Below are 22004 nucleotides of genomic sequence, written 5' to 3'. Positions count from 1 at the left end.
AGTAAGTCCCATTTGTTGATTTTTGTTATCAACTTTTGTGCTATGGGTGCCCTATTAAGGAATTTGGAGCCCGACCCTACAATATGTAGATCGGAGCCAACTTTTTCTTCTATCAGACACAGAGTCTCTGATTTGATATCTAGCTCCTTGATCCACTTTGAGTTAACTTTTGTGCATGGCGAGAGGAGGGGATTCAGTTTCATTTTGTTGCATATGGATTTCCAGTTTTCCCAGCACCATTTGTTGAAGATGCTATCCTCCCTCCATTGCATGCTTTTAGCTCCTTTATCAAATATAAGATAGTTGTAGCTTTGTGGATTAGTCTCTGTGGCCTCTATTCTGTACCATTGGTCCACCCTCCTGTTTTGGTACCAGTACCATGCTGTTTTTGTTACTATTGCTCTGTAATATAGTTTTAAGTCTGGTATCTCTATACCGCCTGATTCGCACTTCCTACTTAGAATTGCTTTTGCTATTCTGGGTCTCTTATTTTTCCATATGAATTTCATGATTGCTTTATCCATTTCTACAAGAAATGAAAAAAATGCTCACCATCTCTAGCAGTCAGAGAAATGCAAATCAAAACCACCAAGATACCATCTCACTCCAGTAAGATTGGCAGCCATTATGAAGTCAAACAACAACAAGTGCTGGAGAGGATGTGGGGAAAAGGGTACTCTTGTACATTGCTGGTGGGACTGCAAACTGGTGCGGCCAATCTGGAAAGCAGTATGGAGATTTCTTGGAAAGCTGGGAATGGAACCACCATTTGACCCAGCTATTGCCCTTCTTGGACTTTTCCCTGAAGACCTTAAAAGAGTGTACTACAGGGATACTGCTACATCGATGTTCATAGCAGCACAATTCACAATTGCTAGACTGTGGAACCAATCCAGATGCCCTTCAATAGATGAATGGATAAAAAAAAATGTGGCATTTATATACCATGGAGTATTATGCAGCACTAAAAAATGACAAAATCATAGAATTTGCAGGGAAATGGATGGCACTAGAGCAGATCATGCTTAGTGAAGCTAGCCAATCCCTAAAAAACAAATACCAAATGTCTTCTTTGATGTAATGAGAGCAACTAAGAACAGAGCAGGGAGGAAGAGCAGGAAGAAAAGATTAACATTAAACAGATACATGAGGTGGGATGGAAAGGGAGAGAAAAGGGAAATTGCATGGTAATGGAGGGAGACCCTCATTGTTATACAAAATTACATATAAGAGGTTGTGAGGGGAATGGGAAAATAAACAAGGAGAGATATGAATTACAGTGGATGGGGTAGAGAGAGAAGATGGGAGGGGAGGGAGGGGGGATGGTAGAGGATAGGAAAGGTAGCAGAATACAACAGTTACTAATAGGGCATTATGTAAAAATGTGGATGTGTAACTGATGTGATTCTGCAATCTGTATTTGGGGTAAAATTGGGAGTTCATAACCAACTTGAATCTAATGTATGAAATATGATATGTCAAGAGCTTTATAATGTTTTGAACAACCAATAAAAAAATTAAATAAAAAATTAAAAATAAAAATAAATAAATAAATAAATAAAAAAGAGGCTGGCCTCCAACTTGCAATCCTCCTGCCTCGGCCTCCCAAGTAGCTGGGATTTTACATGCATGCACCAATGTGCCCTGCTCAGTTTTCTGACAGCCACATAAAAAAATACAAAGGAACAGATTTTGTGCTATATTTATCCTAATATATCCCAAGCCCTGACCCCAGTCACACAAGCCAACGTTCTTACAGACGTGGGTGTCCCAGGGCCTCACCCCATTTCCTTGCCTCTTTGAGCCAGGCCAAAGAATGAGGGTCCTTCTTCTCCCTGTCCAAAGCCCCACGGGTCCTTCCCAGGCCTCTCTCACACAATGCCTTCTGTTCTTTAGTATCCCCAGGAGCTGGTCACCTATGGAGGAAATGGACAAGTGTTCAGCAACTGGGCTAAGGTACTGTGGCCATGTGGCCTCATCCCCACCCCAACCTAGAAAGAGTTTAGACCCCCATGGCCCTGATCCCTAATGCCCAAGACTCCCACTCAGGACAGTATCTGGGGACTTTTCAGCTCTAAGAATGGGCAGGAGCCGGGCACAGTGGTGCACACCAGTCATCCCAGGGGCTTGGGAGGCTGAGGCAGGAGGATCCAAGTTGGAAGCCAGCCTCAGCAAAAGCGAGGCCGTGAGCAACTCAAGGAGGCCCTGTCTCTCAATAAAATACAAAATAGGACTGGGGATGGGGCTTGGTGGTTAAGCACCTCTGAATTCAATCCCGGTACCCCAAAATAAAGAATGGGTAGCAGAAGCATTTTGGAGGCCCCAGGAGTCCCTGGAGTATAATAGAAACCTGGAGGTCAGGGCCACTGGGATGTGGCTTGGGGACCCAGCATGGGGTAGGTACCCACAGACACTCACACTCTTATTCTTCTCCCAGTTCTGGCTGACCATGTCCTACTTGTCGAAGATGACAGAGGATCAAACGCTGGTCATGTACAGCGGACACCCTCTGGGCCTCTTCCCCAGCAGCCCTGGCGCCCCGAGGCTGGTCATCACCAATGGCATGGTGGGTTTCAGAAGAGGGGTCCTGGAGTCAGAGAAGAGAGCCCAGTGCCCCGGACGCCATGCGGGCACCATTTCTGAGAGCTCTCTGCCGTGCCCCCAGCCCGTGGTTCCCCAGCATCTGCCCCCTCTCTCTGTTCCAGGTCATCCCTAACTATTCCTTCAGGACAGAGTATGAGAAGCTCTTTGCCCTGGGGGTCACCAAGTAAGTTTCAGTTTATACCTGTGGCATTTTCCCCCATGAGCCAGCCTTCTTCTAAAAATCATTTTTCCCAGCAGTTTAGGAGGCTGAGGCAGGAGGACCAAGAGTTGGAGGCCAGCCTCAGCAAAGCAAGGCCCTGAGCAACTCAGTGAGACCCTGTCTCTCAATAAAGTACAAAACAGGGCTGGGGACGGGGCTCAGGGGTTCAGCACCCCTGGGTTCAATCCCTAGTACCAAAAAAAAAAAAAATTAAAAAAAAATTCTGTGATAACCCCGTACAGACTTGTCCCTTGTCATCATCCCTTAAATGGAACAATATATCAACTATGTCCCCAGCTCTACTGGGTGCTGTGTCACCTGCAGATTGTTCAAAGGTATCCGGGAGGATTGTGTGTGGACTTTTGGAAAATACACCATTTTATATAAGGAGGCTTTGGGTGTCTTTGGGGACCCTGCACTGGTGGCCTGGGGACACTAGGGAATGACCGTGATGAGAGGACAGACCTCTACCTGGTGACAGATACAGGATGTCACTGTGGCCCCAGGAGAGTTTTGCTTCCTCTTGTGCCTGTCCAGGGCATGATCGTGAATAATTGCCATGGAAACCTCTCTCCTGTCCTCTGTCCTTCCCCAGTCAACTGTGGCTCCTGGCTCATCTCAGGTGTCCCCTGTGTGAGCGTCTCGTTAGGTAGGGGGACCACTGCAGGCTGCCCCTGCACCTCGACCTTCTGCCCTTGGCAGGACATCAGGGACTCTGTACCTTCCAGGAATACCTGGGTCTCCAGTGTCCTTCCATCACCTGTCCCAGGACATCATGATCCACTTACCCTCTCACCTCCTGGTGTGGGTCATAAATAATGCCACATGACCATCCTGCCCCGGTACATCTTTGTGGCTCAGGGAATGTCACTCTAGGATAATTGCTGTAGCAAATGAACTGAGTGGCTGAGGCTGGCCTCCCACTTGCGATCCTCCTGCCTCAGCCTCCCGAGTTGCTGGGATAACAGGCATGAGCCACCAGCACCTTTTTGTTATTAAAGGAGAATGTGTGGCTACCCCTGGGGACAGTCCCACGTTCACTTGAAGCCTCCAAAAGCAGGGAAGTTGTGCCTGTCACCTGGCTCAGTGCCCTGCCCACGCCCCCCCCACCCCCTCTTCTCTGTGGTCAGGTACAGGCAGATGACAGCTGGCAGCTACTGCTACATTGGCAAATAAAAGGGTCTGGGAATAAATGATTAACAAGGATAAGGGAGTTTAGCCATGTAGCCAAATATAAGATCCTTATACATAAATCAGTTTTATTTCAATGTAGCACCAAGAAACTTACAAATGTTTCTATCCTTTAGGTACCAATCAAAAGTACACATGTAAATGGAAATAAATCTTACAAAAGTCGTAAAGACTCATGTGCAGAAATTTGTATAATTTTCTAGAAAGACTAAAAAAGACCCCGATAAATGAAGAAGCACCTCATGTTTAGGAATTGGAATATTTAATAGCATAATGTAACGTTTCCTAAATTTTTGTAATGACTAAACTCCATTCCAACAAAAACTCAACATGGTCTTTCTTGCAGAATTGATTCCCCCCAACCCAGTCCTGGGAATTGAACCCAGGGGATTAGAGGTATGTACCACCATATTCAGTAGAATTTGGCCATTTACCACTAGAATTAAAATGGAGGAATAAAAGATCACAATATTCAAGACAATTTTTATTATTATTATTTTTATTATTATGATTATTATTTTGGTACTGGACATTAAACCCAGAGGCCCTTGACCACTGATCCCCATCCCAAGCCCTATTTTGCATTTTATTTAGAGACAGGGTTTCACTGAGTTGCTTAGCACATTACTTTGGCTGAGGATGGCCTCCAATTTGCAATCCTCCTGCCTCAGCCTCCAGAGCCCCTGGCATGCACTACCACGGCACTCAGCTGCTATTTCTAATATACAAATTCCTCCAAATTAATAAGAAAAGAGACACAAAATATTGTAGATAATTTAGCAGGGAAATAAATAAAAACGACCAATAAATGAATAGATGAAATAAACAAGTGCATAAATAAATAAAAAGACACTCAGCCTCATTAGCAATTAAGGCAATTTTAGTTAGAATAAAAACAAGCTTACGTAATTTTATCTGAGAGATTGGAAAAAAATCAGCATTCCAATCTTTATTGCGGGGAAAAGGTGCCCTTGTACATGGCTTGTGACACCTGTCACTGATGTGACCTAATTTGAAGGCAATTTCTTTGTAACTATTAAAATAAAATGTGGCCATTTGACACAAGGGCCTCACTTTGGGAATTTATTTTAGAAAGAGAAACAAAAACGGTTACTTAAGACTTCATATGCAAGTAATTAGTGAAGTCCTTTGGTCACAGAAACACCCTGGAAACAGCTAAGATTGAATAACCTGGAATTCGTGCATCTCGCAGAAGGAGGCTGAGGCTGGAGGACTGGAGGGCGGGGTGCCCAGGGACTGTGGGGAGGTAAAGTCTCGCGAGATCCCAATGCCCTTTCTGTGGTCCAGGTCCAGCTGCAATCCAAACGGCCTCTGCCCACTTCAGAGGAGCTACAAGGCTTAGCCAAGGCACCATCAGTTCCCGCCACACCTGGTACCTGCGTGTTTCATTGTGACCTATTTTTTTTTTAACCCCTGAACCAATCCTCAGTACTTTTGATATTTTATTTAGAGACAGGGTCTCGCTGAGTTGCTGAGGCCTCACTAGTTGCTGAGGCTGGCCTCCAAATTTGCGATCCTCCTGCCTCAGCCTCCCAAGCCCCTGACTGTACAGGCATGTCCCACTGGACCCTGGGGTCATTAGCAAAATTTTAATAAAAGCTTCATAGCATCATAAGAAGCCAAAGGGCTTTTTTAAGAGAATAGTTGAGTACAACAAGGGGAAAAAAAAACCATGATGGGATAAATTCTCATTTTTCTTGGGCTTTTTCTCTTCTTACAAATTAAGACCCGTTGGTCAAACTTATTTCATAAAATATAAACTCCAACTCGTAATTCACCTTTTATCAAGCTCTGATAAAATGGGATCAACCTTGACTTGATCAAACACATCTGTGAGAAACTTACTGCTGGCATCCGGCTTAATGGTAAAATATTTTAAATATTCCCATTGAAGCCAAGGAGGCTGCTGTCCAATCATTTATTCCTTGTTTAACATTTAAAATGGGTAGTGTTTTCTCCCTGTTCCAATTAACCCCGCTATGCCTCTTGTTTGATTTATCAGATTTTCTTTGATCCACACTTTCCTCAATCTGTTTCGACTTTTACATTCTATTTCATTTCATTTAGCGGTTCCCAATGAGCACTGGTACTTAAGTTTAAAAATATCTCCAAGTCCAGGCTGGATGCAGTGGCCCACGCCTGTCATCCCAGCAGCTCAGGAGGCTGAGGCAGGAGGATCGCAAGTTGGAGGCCAGCCTCAGCCACTTAGCGAGGCCCTGAGCAACTCAGCAAGACCCTGTCTCTAAATAAAATATAAAAAGGGCTGGTGAAGGGGCTCAGGGGTTAAGCACCCCTGGGTTCAATCCTCACAATCAAAAAGAAAGTCTCAGGCTCTAGAGTTTGATTACCATTTCCTATCCAACACCTGCATCCCCTCTGGGAATTAGATAAGAACTCAAATAACTATTAGTCCCTTTGAACCCAACCCCATTCCTCAAATGTCAATGTATTTAGAAATTTAATTCCCAGGTATTCAACTTTCTTCCATGATCATATTTATGTAAACTTAATCACTCTAATTTCCTTACATGTTGGATTTTTTTTTAATATTATGGATTGAACCCGGGGATGCTCTATCTCTGAACTACACCCCCAACCCATTTTGCTTTTTATCTATTTTTTTTTTTTTGGTAGAGGATTGAATCCAGAGCCACTCAACCCCTGAGCCAGTCCGCAGCCCTGTTTCGTATTTTATTTAGAGACAGGGTCTCACGGAGTTACTCAGGGCCTTGCTAAATTGCCGAGGCTGACCTCCAACATGCCAGCCATACTAGTCACTGTGATTACATGTGTGTGCTACTCTACCCAGCAACAACCCCATTTTCCCCCACAAGTATCTGTTATTGATTTCTTATGTAAGTCTCCTTGATCAGTTCAGGGATATAACACCATTTCATTTTTCTCTCAGGGTATTGATCATACTCTTATAAAATTTTGTAGTGCTGGGTGCAATGGCTACACCTGTGATCCCAGAGACTCTGGAGGCTGAGGGCAGGTGGATTGCAAGTTGTAGGCCAGCCTCCTTGAGGCACTTAGCAACTCAGCAAGACCCTGTATCTAAAAGGGCTAGGGCTAGGGCTCAGTGTTTAAGTGTCCCCGGGTTCAATCCCTGGTTCCCCAAAATTAATAAATAAAATAAAAATCTCTTCCTGAATATTCTATTAGTCTTATTTTTTGGATGTTACTTATGTGTCCTCTTTTCCAAAAATGTGTGGTAGTCAAGGAAAATATAGAGAGGAGACCAAGGAAGATTGCTGATTTACTTTAATAAGCATCAAGAAATTACATTCAGGTGTGTCTTTGGTTAAACAGAGAAAGCAGAGGGCCAGGGACTCTATTGGGATCCTGGGAGGAGCCCGGGACTTAGAGGCCCAGTAGGCACTTTTGGTAGAGCAGAGAGTGCGGGGCAGAAACAGGATGGCGATTTGGGGCCTGAGGGGGAAAAGTCCTTAGCAAAAGTCCAGGTGGGAGAAAAAGTGATGAGCAGGCCAGGTGAGGTGGCCCCTGCTTGTCATCTCAGGGTCTCGGGAGGCTGAGGCAGAAGGATCGCAAGTTGGAGGCCAGCCTCAGCCACTGAGTGAGGCCCTAAGCAACTCAGCAAGACCCTGTTTCTAAATAAAATAGAAAAAGGGCTGGGGACGGGGCTCAGGTGTGAAGCACCCCTGGATTCAATCCCCAGCATTAAAAGTAATCAGGAACTCAGAGCCTCGCATATGAGGAGAACAGAGGGACCCCAGATACAAGGGTCCCCGAGCCGGTCTGGGTGAAGTGGAGACCTGAGCTGGCCAAGGGGCTGAACACTACGTATGGGTAACTAACCAACTCCTGTTGCCCCAGTAGATGCTCAGGCCTCGAGACCAGGGGTAGCGCCTGGAGTCTCCTCCAGAGCCGGACTTCGGGGTCCCCGAGGCCCAGCAGGACTGCCTCATTTGCTGTAGAGGCTGCATTCACAGGGACTGTTGGGGCCTGTGTGGCCTCTGACCCCACGGGGTGGTCCATCCCCCCAGAGCTGTTCAGCTCTCTTGGGCGCCCCAATTCCTCAGACTGTGCCGGTTCCCACTGGAAGGCTTCCTCCACCTGGCTGATGTCTCTCCCTCCTCTCCGTCCTCTCCAGCTTCTTTGGCCACCACAGCCTCTTGGTCCTCTTCGGCCTCTTGGGGCAGTGTGAGGAGGCTCTGGGGGAGCCGGGGCCTCCCGTTTCATGGGAATCACATAGGCAATGGGTTTGGAGGGTAGGGTTGGGTCCGTGGGACCTCTGTCTTGTGCAGGATCTTCATGACACCCACTAGAGCAGCTGGGACTCCCTGGATGTCCACCTGGAGTTAGTGAGAGAAGCAAAGAGTTAGAAGAAAGGCAGGGGCTAGCTGGACATGGTGGTGCACACATGTCATCCCAGCGGCTCAGGAGGCTGAGGCAGGAGGATCAGGATCGCAAGGTGGAGGACAGCCTCAGCAAAAGTGAGGCACTCAGCAACTCAGGGAGACCCTGTCTCTAAATAAGATACAAAATAGGGCTGGGGTTGGGGCTCAGGGGTTGAGTGCCCCTGGGTTCAATCCAGTACACCCCACACACAAAAATGTAAGTCAAGGGCTTTCCCAGGAAGCCTCTAGGGGAAGGAGAATAGGAAGGAGGCTAGGGTGGACCAGGAGAGCCCCCGCCAAGGGTCAGAAGCAGTACCATCTTCACTAGGTCCCTGAGGAGCCCTGTCTGCCCTGATCCCATTTCCAATTCAGAATTTTGCATAAATTACGATTTCATTTAGTTATTTATCTGTTTTGTTTTATTTGGTCCCAGGGATTGAACCTAGGGGTGCTCAACCCCTGAGCCCGGTCCCCAGACCTTTTTCTATTTTATTTAGAGACAGGGTCTCATTAAGTTGCTTAGGGCATGTGTAAGTTTCTGAGGCTGACTTCCAACTTGTGATCCTCCTGCCTCAGCCTCCCGAGTTGCTGGGATGACAGGCATATGCCATTGTGTATGCCACTGGCCTGTCAGAACTAGATATTCTGAATTCATGGAGAAACCTTGAATTGATGAGACTCAGAAATGCAAAGAGCACTTAAAATTCAATAAGAAAGACAATACAATAGGAGAAAAGTGACGAACAATCACAGACCACATACAACAGGAGAAAAATGAAAGGTCACATATGCAAATAAGTTGCTCTGAGACCATTCAAATTAAAGATCAGGACATGGTTATGCTTCCACCAACCTGGCAAAGATGTAAAGATGGAGGACAGTCTGTATGGAGGTAAATGTTCCAGAAGACAGTTTGGTCATAGCTACTGAATTTTCATACTTTCTAGAAAAGTACCAAGTGAGGGTAGTTGGTTTATAACAGATCAACAAGTGGTGTGCACGCCAGTAAATCCAGCGGCTCTGGAGGCTGAGGCAGGAGGATCACAAGGTGGAGGCCAGCCTCAGCAACTCAGCAAGGCCCTAAGCAGCTCAAAAGGAAGAATTTGAGAGTGAAGCAGATTGGGAGCGCAGGGAATGGAGGGGACATGTGTGGGTGGCAGCCAAGGTCTGCCTCCTTCTGCAAAATTCCATGGAAGTGTTCCACTAACTTGTATGGAACATTATCAATGGTGGAGTCTGGACTCAGGACCAGCGGCAGGTTGCTCTCTGGGAACCTTCTGCAGAAGACATCCCAAGGAACTGACTGACATCCAGGCTTCCAAATTGTCAGCCCAAGCACAGAAATTTTGTGGAAGCCAGTCAACAAACACTGCTACTGGGCTCAGTGCTTTCTTTGACTTCTTTGAGGCCCTGTTTTTAAATATAAGCAGCAACAGGAAGCCGCCAACATCAAAATGAGAGACTGGATGTGAAATATAGAAAGAAACCCAAATGGAAAAAGGCAACCTGGAGATTGTTCAAGCCACAGAGGAAGGTTTCCAAAAACAAACAAACAAAAAATCTACAATGAACATTACAGAAAGATAATCAGTTACACCCCAGAACCAATTATAGGACACTTGAAAAGAACATCCAGGAAAGACTCATTGAAATAAAAAGTAGGAGAGGAGAGATTAAAATGTCCATGGGAATTTCGGAAGATAAACGTGAAGAAATCCAGGAAGCAAAGAAAAACCCCAAAATGATAAAAACCCAAAACAAGGGGAATGAAATAGGAAAATTAGGGACATAGTACATAAAATTTTGGAGTATTGATGACAATGAGAAGATGCTGAATCAGTAAATCAGAGAGAAAGGAGGAGGAAAAGGAAGAGGAGGAACAGAAGGAGGGGGGAGTGTCATAATTAAAAGGGACAGGAATCACAATGTCTCAAAAATCAGATATCTCAAGAACAACACTAGAGTGTAGAAGATAATAGAAAATGTTCTCAAAAATTTGAGGGAAATGGATTTTTCTACCTAAAATTTTATACCCAATCAAACTAGCATTTAGGAACAAGGAAAGACAGAAGGAAGATATTTTCAGACAGGCAAGGTCTTACCTAATTTCCTTTTAATACATGTTTTATTGAGAAGCTACCTGTGGACTTTCTCCAAAGAGGAAAGGTATACAAACAAAGAAAAGGAAGCCAGACAGGAAACGGAATTAAAATTCAAAAGTCAATGATAAGGAACTCCCCAGGTGACTGTGAAGAGAGACTGTCAGGGTGACTGCTAGGAAGATGGCAGAGAGCAGCCTGAGGTTAGAGCAAACCATGAAGAGATAAAATTGATGGACTGATGGAATCAAGAATGAATCAGTGTTAAATAAGCAAATAATAACTTAAGAATTAGCAAATGCAGTGGCCACACCTATAATCCCAGCAGCTCAGGAGGCTGAGGCTGGAGGATCACAATTTGGAGGCCAGCCTCAGCAATTTACTGAGGCTCTAGGCAATTTATCAAGATCCTATCTCTAAATAAAATACAAAATAGGGATGGGGCTCACTGGTCGAGTGCCCTGAGTTCAATTTACGGTACCCAAAATGGAGACTAATGCTACAAAATCCCATTTGCTTGGCTGTTAAAGGTGATCTAAGGGAGTGGGAGGCTGAGAGTGGGCGGGGCCACTGCATTTCCTAATATGCCCTGTTTGGATCTCTCAGTTGTATAAGTTAATTTCAAAAGTAAAGTCCAAACTGGGAGAAAATTAAGAGAGAATGACAGTACCTTGATTATCAGCCATTCGGAGGAGACATTTCGAACGCCTTTGTCCCTCCATATGGAAATCTATCAGGAGATGAAAACAGGTTGGTCCCACGACAAAGCCACTCCTGATTCCCCAGGCAGTGATGCAGTCTCCCTGCGTCACCCTCCAGGATGGGCATGGTGGCCCGCACGGCCAGCAGCCTCTGAGGCCCAGGGGCGTTGCATTACTGGTAAAAGGGGGGCTGTGTGCGGGAACAGGTTGGAAAGGGGTGCACTTGGACATGCTGAGATGTTTTCCAGGAAGAACCAACAGCTTGTTGGTAATGGCCTAGAGATGGGCGGTCACCTATCCCAGTAGCTAGGGGCAAAGATGAAACATGGGATTAACGTTGCCCAAGGGGTGAGATGATCCTTCCAGGGGAAGGGGAGGAGGAAGTCCAGGGACAGATAGAGGCCTGGTCCTTCTGAGGTCCTGGAGACCTCCTGATACCCAGTGACCTTGCAGGAGCTACCCATCCTCCAGGGACGCTTGGGACACCTACATAATCGTCTATCTGCAATGCTGTTGATCTGACTCTGGATGCCTGAAAGCAGGATGCATGTCTAGGACACCTTTCTAGGAAGTAATGCCCCTGGGCTGGTTGTCTGGAGCTCTCTGCAGGGTCCAAGCGGGGCTTCCAATGTCAGCGGTTGGCTGCGCTTCTTGGCTGGAGAGAAGTGAACTCTCATGTGCTTGCAGCCCAACTGCACTCAGCCTGACGTTCAGTCCCCTTTTATAGGCAGTCAGCTCCACACTTGAGCAAAGGGGAGTGGGCGGAGCCAGGAGAGGCAGAGCTGGGAGGGGCAGAGCGTGGTTTGACCCGGAAGAATCATTGGGCTTGTCTCCTGTCAGTCAAACGGAGCACCGCCAGGATGAGGCCTTCCTAGAAGTAAATGCTCTGCTGGTTGATTGATTGATTAATTAATCTAATCACTAGGGGGGAAATGTACACAGTACATAGTCGAGTAAAGTGCCTGGGAAAGGAACTGTCACGCCCTAAGAGACTCCTAAGCAGACCAGAGGGCGCCAGGGAGGGGCGTTTCGGTTGGAACCAGAAGAGCTGCTCATGGAAACTCAGCTGGGAAGGGAAGGGAGAGCAGAGCGGAAGTTGGGCGCTCTGAGTCAGCGGGCAGGGCCTGCATTGGCCTGGTCGGGGCCAACGATTAGATTAATAAATTAATGATTAGATTACTTAATCATTCAATCAACCAGCCGAGCATTTATGTCTAGGAAGGCCTCATCCTGACGGGGCTCTGTCTGACTGACAGGAGACTAGCCCAATGATTCTGAAGGAGTGAGTGGGGCCTGCGTTGGATTGGTCCAGCGTTGGAAGGAGTGGGCGGGGCCTGCCTTAGACTGGCCCTGCTTTGAAAGGAGGGGGTGGGGCCTGCTCTTAGGTTGGCATTGGAAGGAGAGCCTTAGACTGGCCCAGCGATGGAGGGAGTGGGTGGGGCCTGCTGTTGGAAGGAGTGCCTTAGACTGGCCCAGCTATAGAGAGAGTGGGTGGGGCCTGCACCGGATTGGTCCAGTGTTGGAAGGAGTGGGTGGGGCTTGCCTTAGAGTATTGGAAGGAGTGGGAAGGGCCTGCCGTAGACTGGCTCAGCACTGGAAGGAGTGGGCGGGGCCTGCTGTTGAATTGTTCCAGCATTGGAAGGAGTGGGCAGGACCTGTTTGGGTTGGCCCAGCGTTTGAAGGAGTTGCCGGGGCCTGCCTTAGACTGGCCCAGCATTGGAAAGAGTGGGTGGGATCTGCCTTTGATTGGCCCAGTATTGGAAAGAGTGGGCGAGACCTGCCTTAGATTGGCTCAGCATTGGAAGGAGTGGGCGTGGCCAGACATTAGAATGAGTGGGCAGGGCGGGGCTTGCTTCAGACTGGTCCAGGATTGGGTTAAGTGGATGGGGCCTAAATGAAGAAAGGTGAACTTTGTTCTGCAGAAATTGAGCTGGGTGATGGGTACAGGAGCCTGGCCACACTCTTCTACCTAAATCCTTCTGTAGATGTATTTGAAAAGTTTCCTAATCCGTGCCCTCTTTGGAATGAAAACTCTCTCTTGTGCATCTAAGTTTAAGATCCAGAATGAGGCTTTGATTATAAATTGGGACCCTGGGGTTGGGGCTGGGGTTCAGTGGTAGAGCCGCTTGCCTAGCATGCATCAGGCACTGGGTTTGATCCTCAGCACCACATAAATGTAAATAAAGATATTGTGTCCACCTACAACTAAAAAATAAATATTAAAAAAAATCTGGGACCCTGAAAATCTCCCCTGGAGTTAAAAAAAGGGGAATTATAATAAAATTTTCCAGCAGATCAGAGAAGGAACAAAGATTAACTCTACTGAGACTCTAGGGAAAAGAATTCTACATTCTTTAAGCAAGGTGTGGATTTTCTTTTTTTTGTAACCTTATGTTGCAGAAATCTCAAAGACAAGATATCAATTTTTTAAAACCTCACCCAGCACCCCTTCAATACATGAGGTTAAGTAACTAAAGAAAAGAAAAACTTTCTCTCTAGCAATGCTCCCACAGCATAGAGCACCAGAATTCCCCAAGGGAAAAAAGATTCTTGGTGAAGATGACCTCATAAAGTGAAAACCAAAAATCACCAAGCCAATGTTGCTTTATCTTTACCCCCACTGACTCCCTCAATGCCACGAGATTCCTTTGAAGCTAGCTTTAGTTGTCCTGCCATCTCAACTATAAGTATTTCACCTGTTATCTTTCAATGGAAAAAAAATGATTTTTTACATTTCTTAAAATGATGAAGGGAATCCACGGGAAAGTCAACTGGAAAAAAAAGTAAAGATAATCATAACAATAAATTAAAATAACAGTTACAAACTAAGTGTGCTTGCAGTTATGAATTGGAGAAATCCAAAATTGAATGCATATATAGAAACAAAGAAGCAAGAAAACAAAAACTTCTAGAAACCTGCAGACATAAAGTAAAATTGTTGAAATTTCCAATTACAAGGATATGACTTAGCTCCTTGGTCAAGAATTCCAACATATGGCAAATAGATAAAGATATGGGACATATGAAAAGGGTTAAGAGACAAAGAGGAGGGAATTGAATGATCAAATACATATTTAATAAGAGGAAGGAAAGGCAAACTGGGGAACAAATGTGAAAAACTCTCTGGAATTAAGATAAGATTTGAATTCTCCATGAACCAATCAAAATTTTCCAGCAGGGCCTTGGGTGGTGGCACACACCTGTCATCCCAGCAACTCAGGAGGCTGGGGCAGGAAATTGTAAATTGGAGGCCAGCCTCAATAACTTAACAAGGCCCTAAGCAACTCAGGGAGACCCTGTCTCTAAATAAAATATAAAAGATGGTTGGGGATGGGGCTCTGTGGGTCAGCACCCTCAGGTTCAATCCCTGGTATAAACAAAACAAAACAAAACAAAAAAAACAGTCCTCTGAATTGGCACTGGATCTTGGCTGCCCTTGAAATCACCTGAAGTTTTAAAAACATGGAGGCTTGAACCCCATCCCCTGAACTCCTGTTAGAGTGTGACCATGACTAAAATAAACCCAACAGGGAGTCGTGAACTCAGCAACAGGACCCTCAGCACTTGGGAGACAGTCTGGGTTGCTCCTTAACCGTTCAGATTTACATCTGCCTCTTTCCTAGCCCAGGGTGCAAAAGCAATCGGGTTGTTGCTGTGACACGAGGTTCTATTTAATGTTACAGGCATCATGCGAGTGCCGCTGAGTAATTTGGTCTGCCACCAACCAAGAAAATTATAAGGACTTTGGAAAAAAAAAAAAAAAAAAAAACAAGAAGAGCAGCTTTCAGGTGCCAGATGTGGCAAACACAATAATTATGTCCCCCCTCTCCCAAAAAACCCTGCTTTAATATACTTTCAATATACACATATAAAAATATTTAAATGTTTTTCTCCCCAATTTTTTTTCTCTGTAAAATTAGCATTGTTCTCTGGCTCTAGGTAAGATGTCAAATTAACGAGGCATGGTGGTGCCTGCCTATAATCCCAGCAGCTTGGGAGGCTGAGGCAGGAGGATGTTGAGTTAGCGGCCAGCCTCATCCATCTGGTGAGGCTGTCATCAACTCAGCAAGACCCTGTCTCTAAATAAAATAGAAAATAGGGCTGGGAATGGGGATCAGGGGTGGAGTGGCCCTGAGTTCAAGCCCAGGTACTGCCCCTCCAAATAAAAATACAATATATAACCAGAAAGAGGTAGCCATCAAAGTCGGAGTGCTCATAAGAATTGTGGCAACTGGAGTCAAATTTAAAGATAAAATAATATGGAGACCATTGGGCAATCACGTGCCCGTACATCTGCACCCGTGGCCATCTTTTCCATTTTTTTTAAGGTTGTGCCTTTAAATGTTTTAATATCCATTGCAGAAATAGACCTTTCTGCTGAAGCTATTCCAACATTTCCTGAGCAGGTCTTTCTCTTTTAGAAAAAAATATATTGTGCATTATTTTTTGTGATCAAAGTTTCCATTGGAAGAAAAAATATCTATTTGGGATTTGGGGTTCCATTAAGATGAGTAAATTGGCTCCGGGAGCACAGACATGTATTTTTAATCAACTTGGAATGTTACAGCTGTTTTTTATTTACAGAAAAATTAAAAGATGGTGGAGAGAGTGTCCATGTGCCCCACAACCCACTCTCCATCACTACCATGTTACCTCCTTACAATTAATCTATATCTGTTATAATTAGGAATGCAATTCCAGTGAACTGAAGCATCATTATTAATGCAAAATCCATATTTGACTCAGATTTACTTAGTTTTGGTATCTGGATATTTTTGCTCTCCCATGACCCCACCAAGGATACCCCAGGCACCTTTCTTATTTTTAGGTACCAGGGATTGAACCAAAGGGCACTCAACCCTTGAGCCCCAACCTCAGCCCTATTTTGTATTTTATTTAGAGACAGGGTCTCCCTGAGTTGCTTAGAAACTCATTGATGAGGCTGGCTTACAATTTGTGATCCTCCTGCCTCAACTTCCAAGCCACTGGGAATACTATGCCCGGCCATCTGGATATGTATATATGCATGCTCTATTTAATCTCTCTCCCCTCTATCTGCCTACCTACCTGTCGATCTATTTATATCTCATCTATCCATCTTCTATATCATTAATGTATCTATCTATTCCATGTAGCTACAATTGATCTGGTACACCCACCTATCATGGATCACATCCATTATCCATCCTCCCATCCATCCTTCCATCCATTATTTCTGTCTGTCTGTCCATATATATATATATATATATATATATATATATATATATATATATATATTATCTACCTGTTCCATCTGTTATCTAGCTACACATTTCATCTATCTACCCACCTTATCTATCATCTATTTTATCTACCTACCTGATCTACCTACCTAATGACCCACCTTATCTATCTACCTATCTTATCTATCATCTATCTTATCCATTGAATCTATCCACCCCCCCCTACACATTCACCTGCCGTATCTACATGCACAGTTCTCTGTACCATCATCTCTATGTGTTTTCAGCTAAACCTGAGCTCATATGGATGAGTCTCCATCTCTTCTCCATGACCACATGGGTCATTCTAGCCTGCTGCCCTTGCTTTTTTGTCACCTCCTACTTCAACAGCGAGAAATCACACTGTGTATAATGCATTTTCTTAAAAAATTGTGAGATTCCATCTGGGCATTACAGTTGTCTGTTATCTCAGTGGCTGGGGAGGCTGAGGCAGGAGGATTGCAAGTTGGAGGCCAGCCTCAGTAACTTAGCGAGGTTCCTAAGCAACTCAGCGAGACCCTGTCTCTAAATAAAATATAAAAAGGGCTGGAGATGGGGCTCAGGTGTTAAGCATCCCTGGGTTCAATCCCTGTAATAATAATAATAATAATAATAATAATAATAATAATAATAATAATAATATTGGATTCCAGTACAGAAGTACCAGAATTATTATTCTTTGCCCTCAATAGTTCCACTACTAATCAATCTATGCTTCACTGATTCAACTAGCCCCCAAATCTTTTATTTTAATTGTATCTATAATGTTGCCTTTTGCAGGGTGCCTTTAGGACTAGCTTCTTTTACTTAACAGTTAAAATGTATCCATGTCTTTTTGTGGGCTTGATGACATCATTTCTTTTTTTCCTTTTAATGAATAGCTTTTTTTTTTTAAGAGTAGTTTTGGGGGGCTTGGGATGTGGCTCAAGTGGTAGCGTGCTCCCTTGGCATGCATGAGGCACTGTGTTTGATCCTCAGCACCACATAAAAATAAAATAAAGATATCGTGTCCACCTAAAGCTAAAAAAATAAATATTTTAAAAAGAGTAGTTTTGATTTGCAGAAAAATTGGGCAGAAAGTATAGAGTTCCCATCAACATCTTTCATCCTGATGGTTACCCATGTCATTAATATCTTGCATTAGTCCTACTACAGAGTGCATGCATGTCTATGCATTATAATTAACACAATTTCATAGTTTGCATTTGGATTCACTCTCTTTTTTGGGGGGTAGGGGGTACCAGGGATTGAACCCGGGGACACTTGACCCCTGAGCCCCATCCCAAGCATATTTTGTATTTTATTTAGAGACAGGGTCTCACTGAGTGGCTTAGTGCCTCACTTTTGCTGAGAATGGCCTCCAACTTGAGATCTTCCTGCCTCAGCCTCCCAAGCTGCTGGGATGACAGGCATGCACAACTCTGCTTGGTGATCATTATTGATTTAATTTGTATTTCCCTAATGCTAAATGTTGTGGAGCAGCTTTTTATATGCTTAATTATTCACATATGTTTTAATATATTAAGCATCGTCATCCAGAAACCAAGTTCTCCACTTATATCTTTACAATATTCTTCCAATTTGGGGTGGGGGGGGTGCTAAATGTTATTTTCAAATGTTTTAATATTAAATGTCCCTATGTGTGAATGAGATCTTTTACAGTGCTACTGGGATCCTTTGAAACGTTCATGTTACATCCAGTCACTAGAGCAAATGTGCCCTGTATTTAGACTGAAGCTTCTTAATTATTCCCAGTTATTTTTTTTCTTCGATACTCTTAGGAAACATAGATATTATATAAACACATCATTTGCAAATAATTATAATTTTGTTCCTTCACGTATTAGAATCCCACCTCTTATTTATGTTTCACGTGTAATCAAAATAACTAGAAATTGGAGGAAAATGTTAAATAAGAGTGAGAGAAACCAAGATCTGCAATTTATCCTTAATTTCTCTCAGACTTCAGTGTGATGGCTGCTGATTTGAGATTTAATTTTTATCCTGGATAAAAGAGAATCCTTTCAAATATCCATTTTCTCTTAGGGAATTAAATAAAGGGCTGCATTAGGTATTAAGGATGAGGCCATAGGAGTGTATCTGTGTGAAAAAAAATGGTCACCAGACATTGTTAAGTCACAGGCAAGACCCCCAATCGCTACCCATTCCTTCATTGTCCAAGAAAAATTCACAGACACAGTGCTATAGGTTGGATCTGAATTGTTTCCTGAAGACTTGGTGGCCCAGCCTGGGGTTAGAAGTTCGTAGAACTTGCAATAGGTGGCACCTTCTGGAGGGATATTAGGTCTTTAATTGTACCCTTGAAGTGGAAGTGGCATGTCATCTCCTTCAAGTGTCATCTCTTCCAGTGAGAGGCTGTCCCCAGCCAGGCAGGGTGGCACACTCCTGTCATCCCAGCAGCTCCGGAGGCTGAGGCAGGAGGATCCCAAAGTTGGAGGCCAGCCTCAGCAGGGAGAATGGCCTCATTTTCAGGTATGAGCATCCCTGGGGCCTGGTGCTGGGCTCCAGGACCAGAGATGGGGCAGAGGGAGGGCACTGTCCACACTGTCCTCTTCCGTGCTTCTGGGGCCTCTAGGGCTAGAGGGAAGGGGGCCTTCAGAGGCGGCCTCTGCACTCACTGACCCGAATGGAGACTTGATGGGATGAAGAGATGCCAATGACCCCGAGGCCTCTGGACGTGTCCCAGAGGGTGTGACTAGGAATGATTGGCAGGTATGACAGCCAACTGGAGTGGACACCCTCCCTAAATGTGGGCAGAGCAGCGCCATCCAACAGGCTGGAGGTTTGCAGGGAAGGAATAGAAGTCCCTAGAATCAGGAGCAGCTGCAGATGTCCCACGGTTCTTGCTGACCTGGTTCTTGATGGCGGCTGCCATCTCTGGAGACATCAGACTCTTGCTCCTTCTTGCTTCCAAAGTGGACTCTGCCTGTGACTCTCCAGAAGCCTTTAGTCTTGGGCTGGGGTGGCATCTTGCCCCCTCTTGTACCCAGGGCCATGCCCACAGTCTCTTTGGTGAGAAACCCATCTCACTGGCATTCAGGATTTGCTCTGGCCTTGAAATCCCAGGAGCCCCCAAGGTTTGGATTCTAGAACTTACACCAGCGGCGACTCCCTGGGTTCTCAAACTGAGCGATGTGACATTGATTTGAAGATTTGGGACTTGGATTGAGCCAAGATCCTGGCTTCCCAGGGGCTGTCACCTATAGAAGGTCCATCCTGGAATTTAGCTGCCATAATGGCATGAGCTAATTCTGAAATAAAACTCCCAGTTTGTGACTATTCACTTACCCCATGGGTTCTGTCTCTCTGTTGAACCCTTAGTGACATATCTAAGCCCACTACAGAGACCAAGCCACATCAGTGTTTACAGCAGCTCCATTCACATTAGCTAAGCTATGGAACCAACCTAGGTGCCTTTAGACAGATGAATGGATAAAAAAAAAAATGTGATCTATATATGCAGTGGAATATTACACAGCCATAAAGAAGATTGAAATAATGGCATTTGCTGGTAAATGGATGGAGCTGGAAATGATCACGCTATGTGAAATAAGCCAGTCCCCAAAAATCAAAGGCTGAATGTTCTCTCTGATACGTGGATGTTGACTCACCATAAAGAAGGAGGAAGAATAGAAATTCATTGGATGAGATGCAGGGGAGTGAAGGGAAGGGAGGGTAAGGGACTGGAAGAGACAGGGGAATAAATGGTCATCACTTTCCCATGTTCACATAGGAACATATGACCAGGAACACCCCACAGCAGGTCCAACCTACAGGAATGGGAAGTCACACTGAGGCTGGCCTCCAAATTTGCAATCCTCCTGCCTCAGCCTCTGGTGTGAAATGTCACAATCCACGCTGCTGTCACAGAGGGCTAAAAAGAACAATTAAAAAAAAAAGGTCATTCCAAATTGAAAGTCGTGTCACAAACACACACAAAACCCGTTATCTCTGAGAGGCCGAGTACATGGGACTTCTATCTCGCTCTCTACCTTTCAAATCATCACTGAGCAAGCTTGGCTGGAAAGGAACTCTTTCATAGCTCTGCTTTCCCCAGGCCCCTGGAGAATTGATTCTTCTCCTGCTTTTGTGAGATCGTGGACACTTTCACATCTTTTTGGGTCCCTAACTAAAAGGAAGAAGCTGGGTTTTGTCTGATAGCAACACTCAAGAAGTATCTTATTAAAACGTAAGTTCTTGTAGCAGTTTCCTCCATAAGGTCTTTTGTGGCAGAAGGAAGGGGGAGAGTCCCTCTTCTCCTTCTCCACCTTCTTCTCCCTTCCTCAGGGTGGTTGGTTCTGTGGCTCCGGAGGTCACCTGCAGTTGGGAACAAGGTCAGGGATCCCTCTATGCTCATGTCTCTAGATATCTTGCAGATCAAAGGGTCTGCATCTCCCCCCAATCCCAAGTTCATATATTGAAACCCTAGCCACCCCCCCCCCATATTGTGGCATTAGGTGGGGTCCTTTGGAGTTGACGAGGTCATGACAACAGTGCCCCTATCAAAGGCATTTGTGCCCTCAGACAAGAGACCCCAGAGGATGCTGCCATCCTTCTTCTGCTTGAGAGGTCACAGTGAAAAGTCAACTTCTCAGTTTATACCCAAGGGACTTAAAATGAGCATGCTATAGTGACACAGCCATGTCCATGTTCACAGCAGGCAAACTGTGGAGCCAACCTAGGTGGCCCTTCAACAGGTGGATGGATGAAGAAAACAGGGTCTGTAGCCACCATGGAATATTACTCAGCCATTGAAAAGAATGAGATAGTGTCATTTGCCAATAAATGAATGGAACCAGAGACTATCACACTAAGTGAAATAAGCCAACCCTAAAAAAATTACCCAAGGTGGAATATTCTCTCTGAGAGGAGGAAGCTCATTCACAATGGAGGAGGGCTGGGGAAGAATTGAGGTGCTTCCTATTATACAGAGAGGGTGACGGGAGGGCAGGGTGGGAGGAAGGAGCATAAAATCAGTCCCACATTATTGCCCTACATACATATGTGACTATACAGCCAGTAGGATTCTATGTCACATAATGTAGAAATCGTACTCATTATAAACGGGATGTATACAAGTGCATTCTACTGTCATGTGTCACTAATTAGAATAAATTTTTAAAAAATTAAAAAAATCAGAGCCCCTACATGTTTAGTGGTGTCTTAGCCTGAAAGATCAGAACATGGCCACGCAGGATCCTAATATTACTCTTCCAGATTCTGGAACAGTGTAGAATAAGTTTCTGAAATTTTGTGACAGAGCCTGATGTCACCAAGATGCTATCTCTTCCCATTCAAGAGAATCTTCTGCAACTTCTTTAGATATTCCCCGCGGGCAGCTTCCTGGCATGAGTGAGTCCATCGGTGACGGTCACTAGCTGCCCTCTCTCAGGGTCTTGCTCCTGCCCATTGACCCCACTCACTTGGGGTCCAGGGAGCAGAGACTCCACTCTCCTGGGACAAATAGAGACCCCAAGCCACGGCCCCAGGGCCATCTCCTTCCCCACACCCCACCTGCCTCCACGGGCCACCAGGGGACCCTCAGG

General features: G+C 45.0%; 1 protein-coding gene across 1 annotated transcript; it reads right to left on the bottom strand.

Moving 5' to 3' along the window:
* Positions 1 to 7714: 7714 nt before the first annotated feature.
* LOC139703061 (proline-rich protein 20G-like) lies at positions 7715 to 19454 on the bottom strand. Its single transcript, XM_071605978.1, has 2 exons — positions 19310 to 19454; positions 7715 to 8331 (listed from the first exon to the last, which is right to left on the bottom strand). Exons 1-2 carry the CDS (start codon positions 19452 to 19454, stop codon positions 7715 to 7717), a joined length of 762 nt encoding a protein of 253 aa, XP_071462079.1.
* Between the last annotated feature and the right edge of the window lie 2550 nt (positions 19455 to 22004).

The sequence above is a fragment of the Marmota flaviventris genome, chromosome 20 (assembly GCF_047511675.1).
Source record: "Marmota flaviventris isolate mMarFla1 chromosome 20, mMarFla1.hap1, whole genome shotgun sequence".
Lineage (NCBI taxonomy): Eukaryota > Metazoa > Chordata > Mammalia > Rodentia > Sciuridae > Marmota > Marmota flaviventris.
The sequence above is the reverse complement of the archived record's forward strand: the minus strand, read 5'-3'. Positions and strand labels throughout refer to the sequence as shown.

Bases quoted from the DNA above. Each gene is read 5' to 3' on its own strand.
- LOC139703061 (XM_071605978.1), bottom strand. From the start codon at position 19,454: ATGGCCCTGGGTACAAGAGGGGGCAAGATGCCACCCCAGCCCAAGACT. The intron at 8,332-19,309 runs GTCAGCAAGAAC...CACTAACTCCAG, and splicing joins CAGCCGCCATCAAGAACCAG to GTGGACATCCAGGGAGTCCC.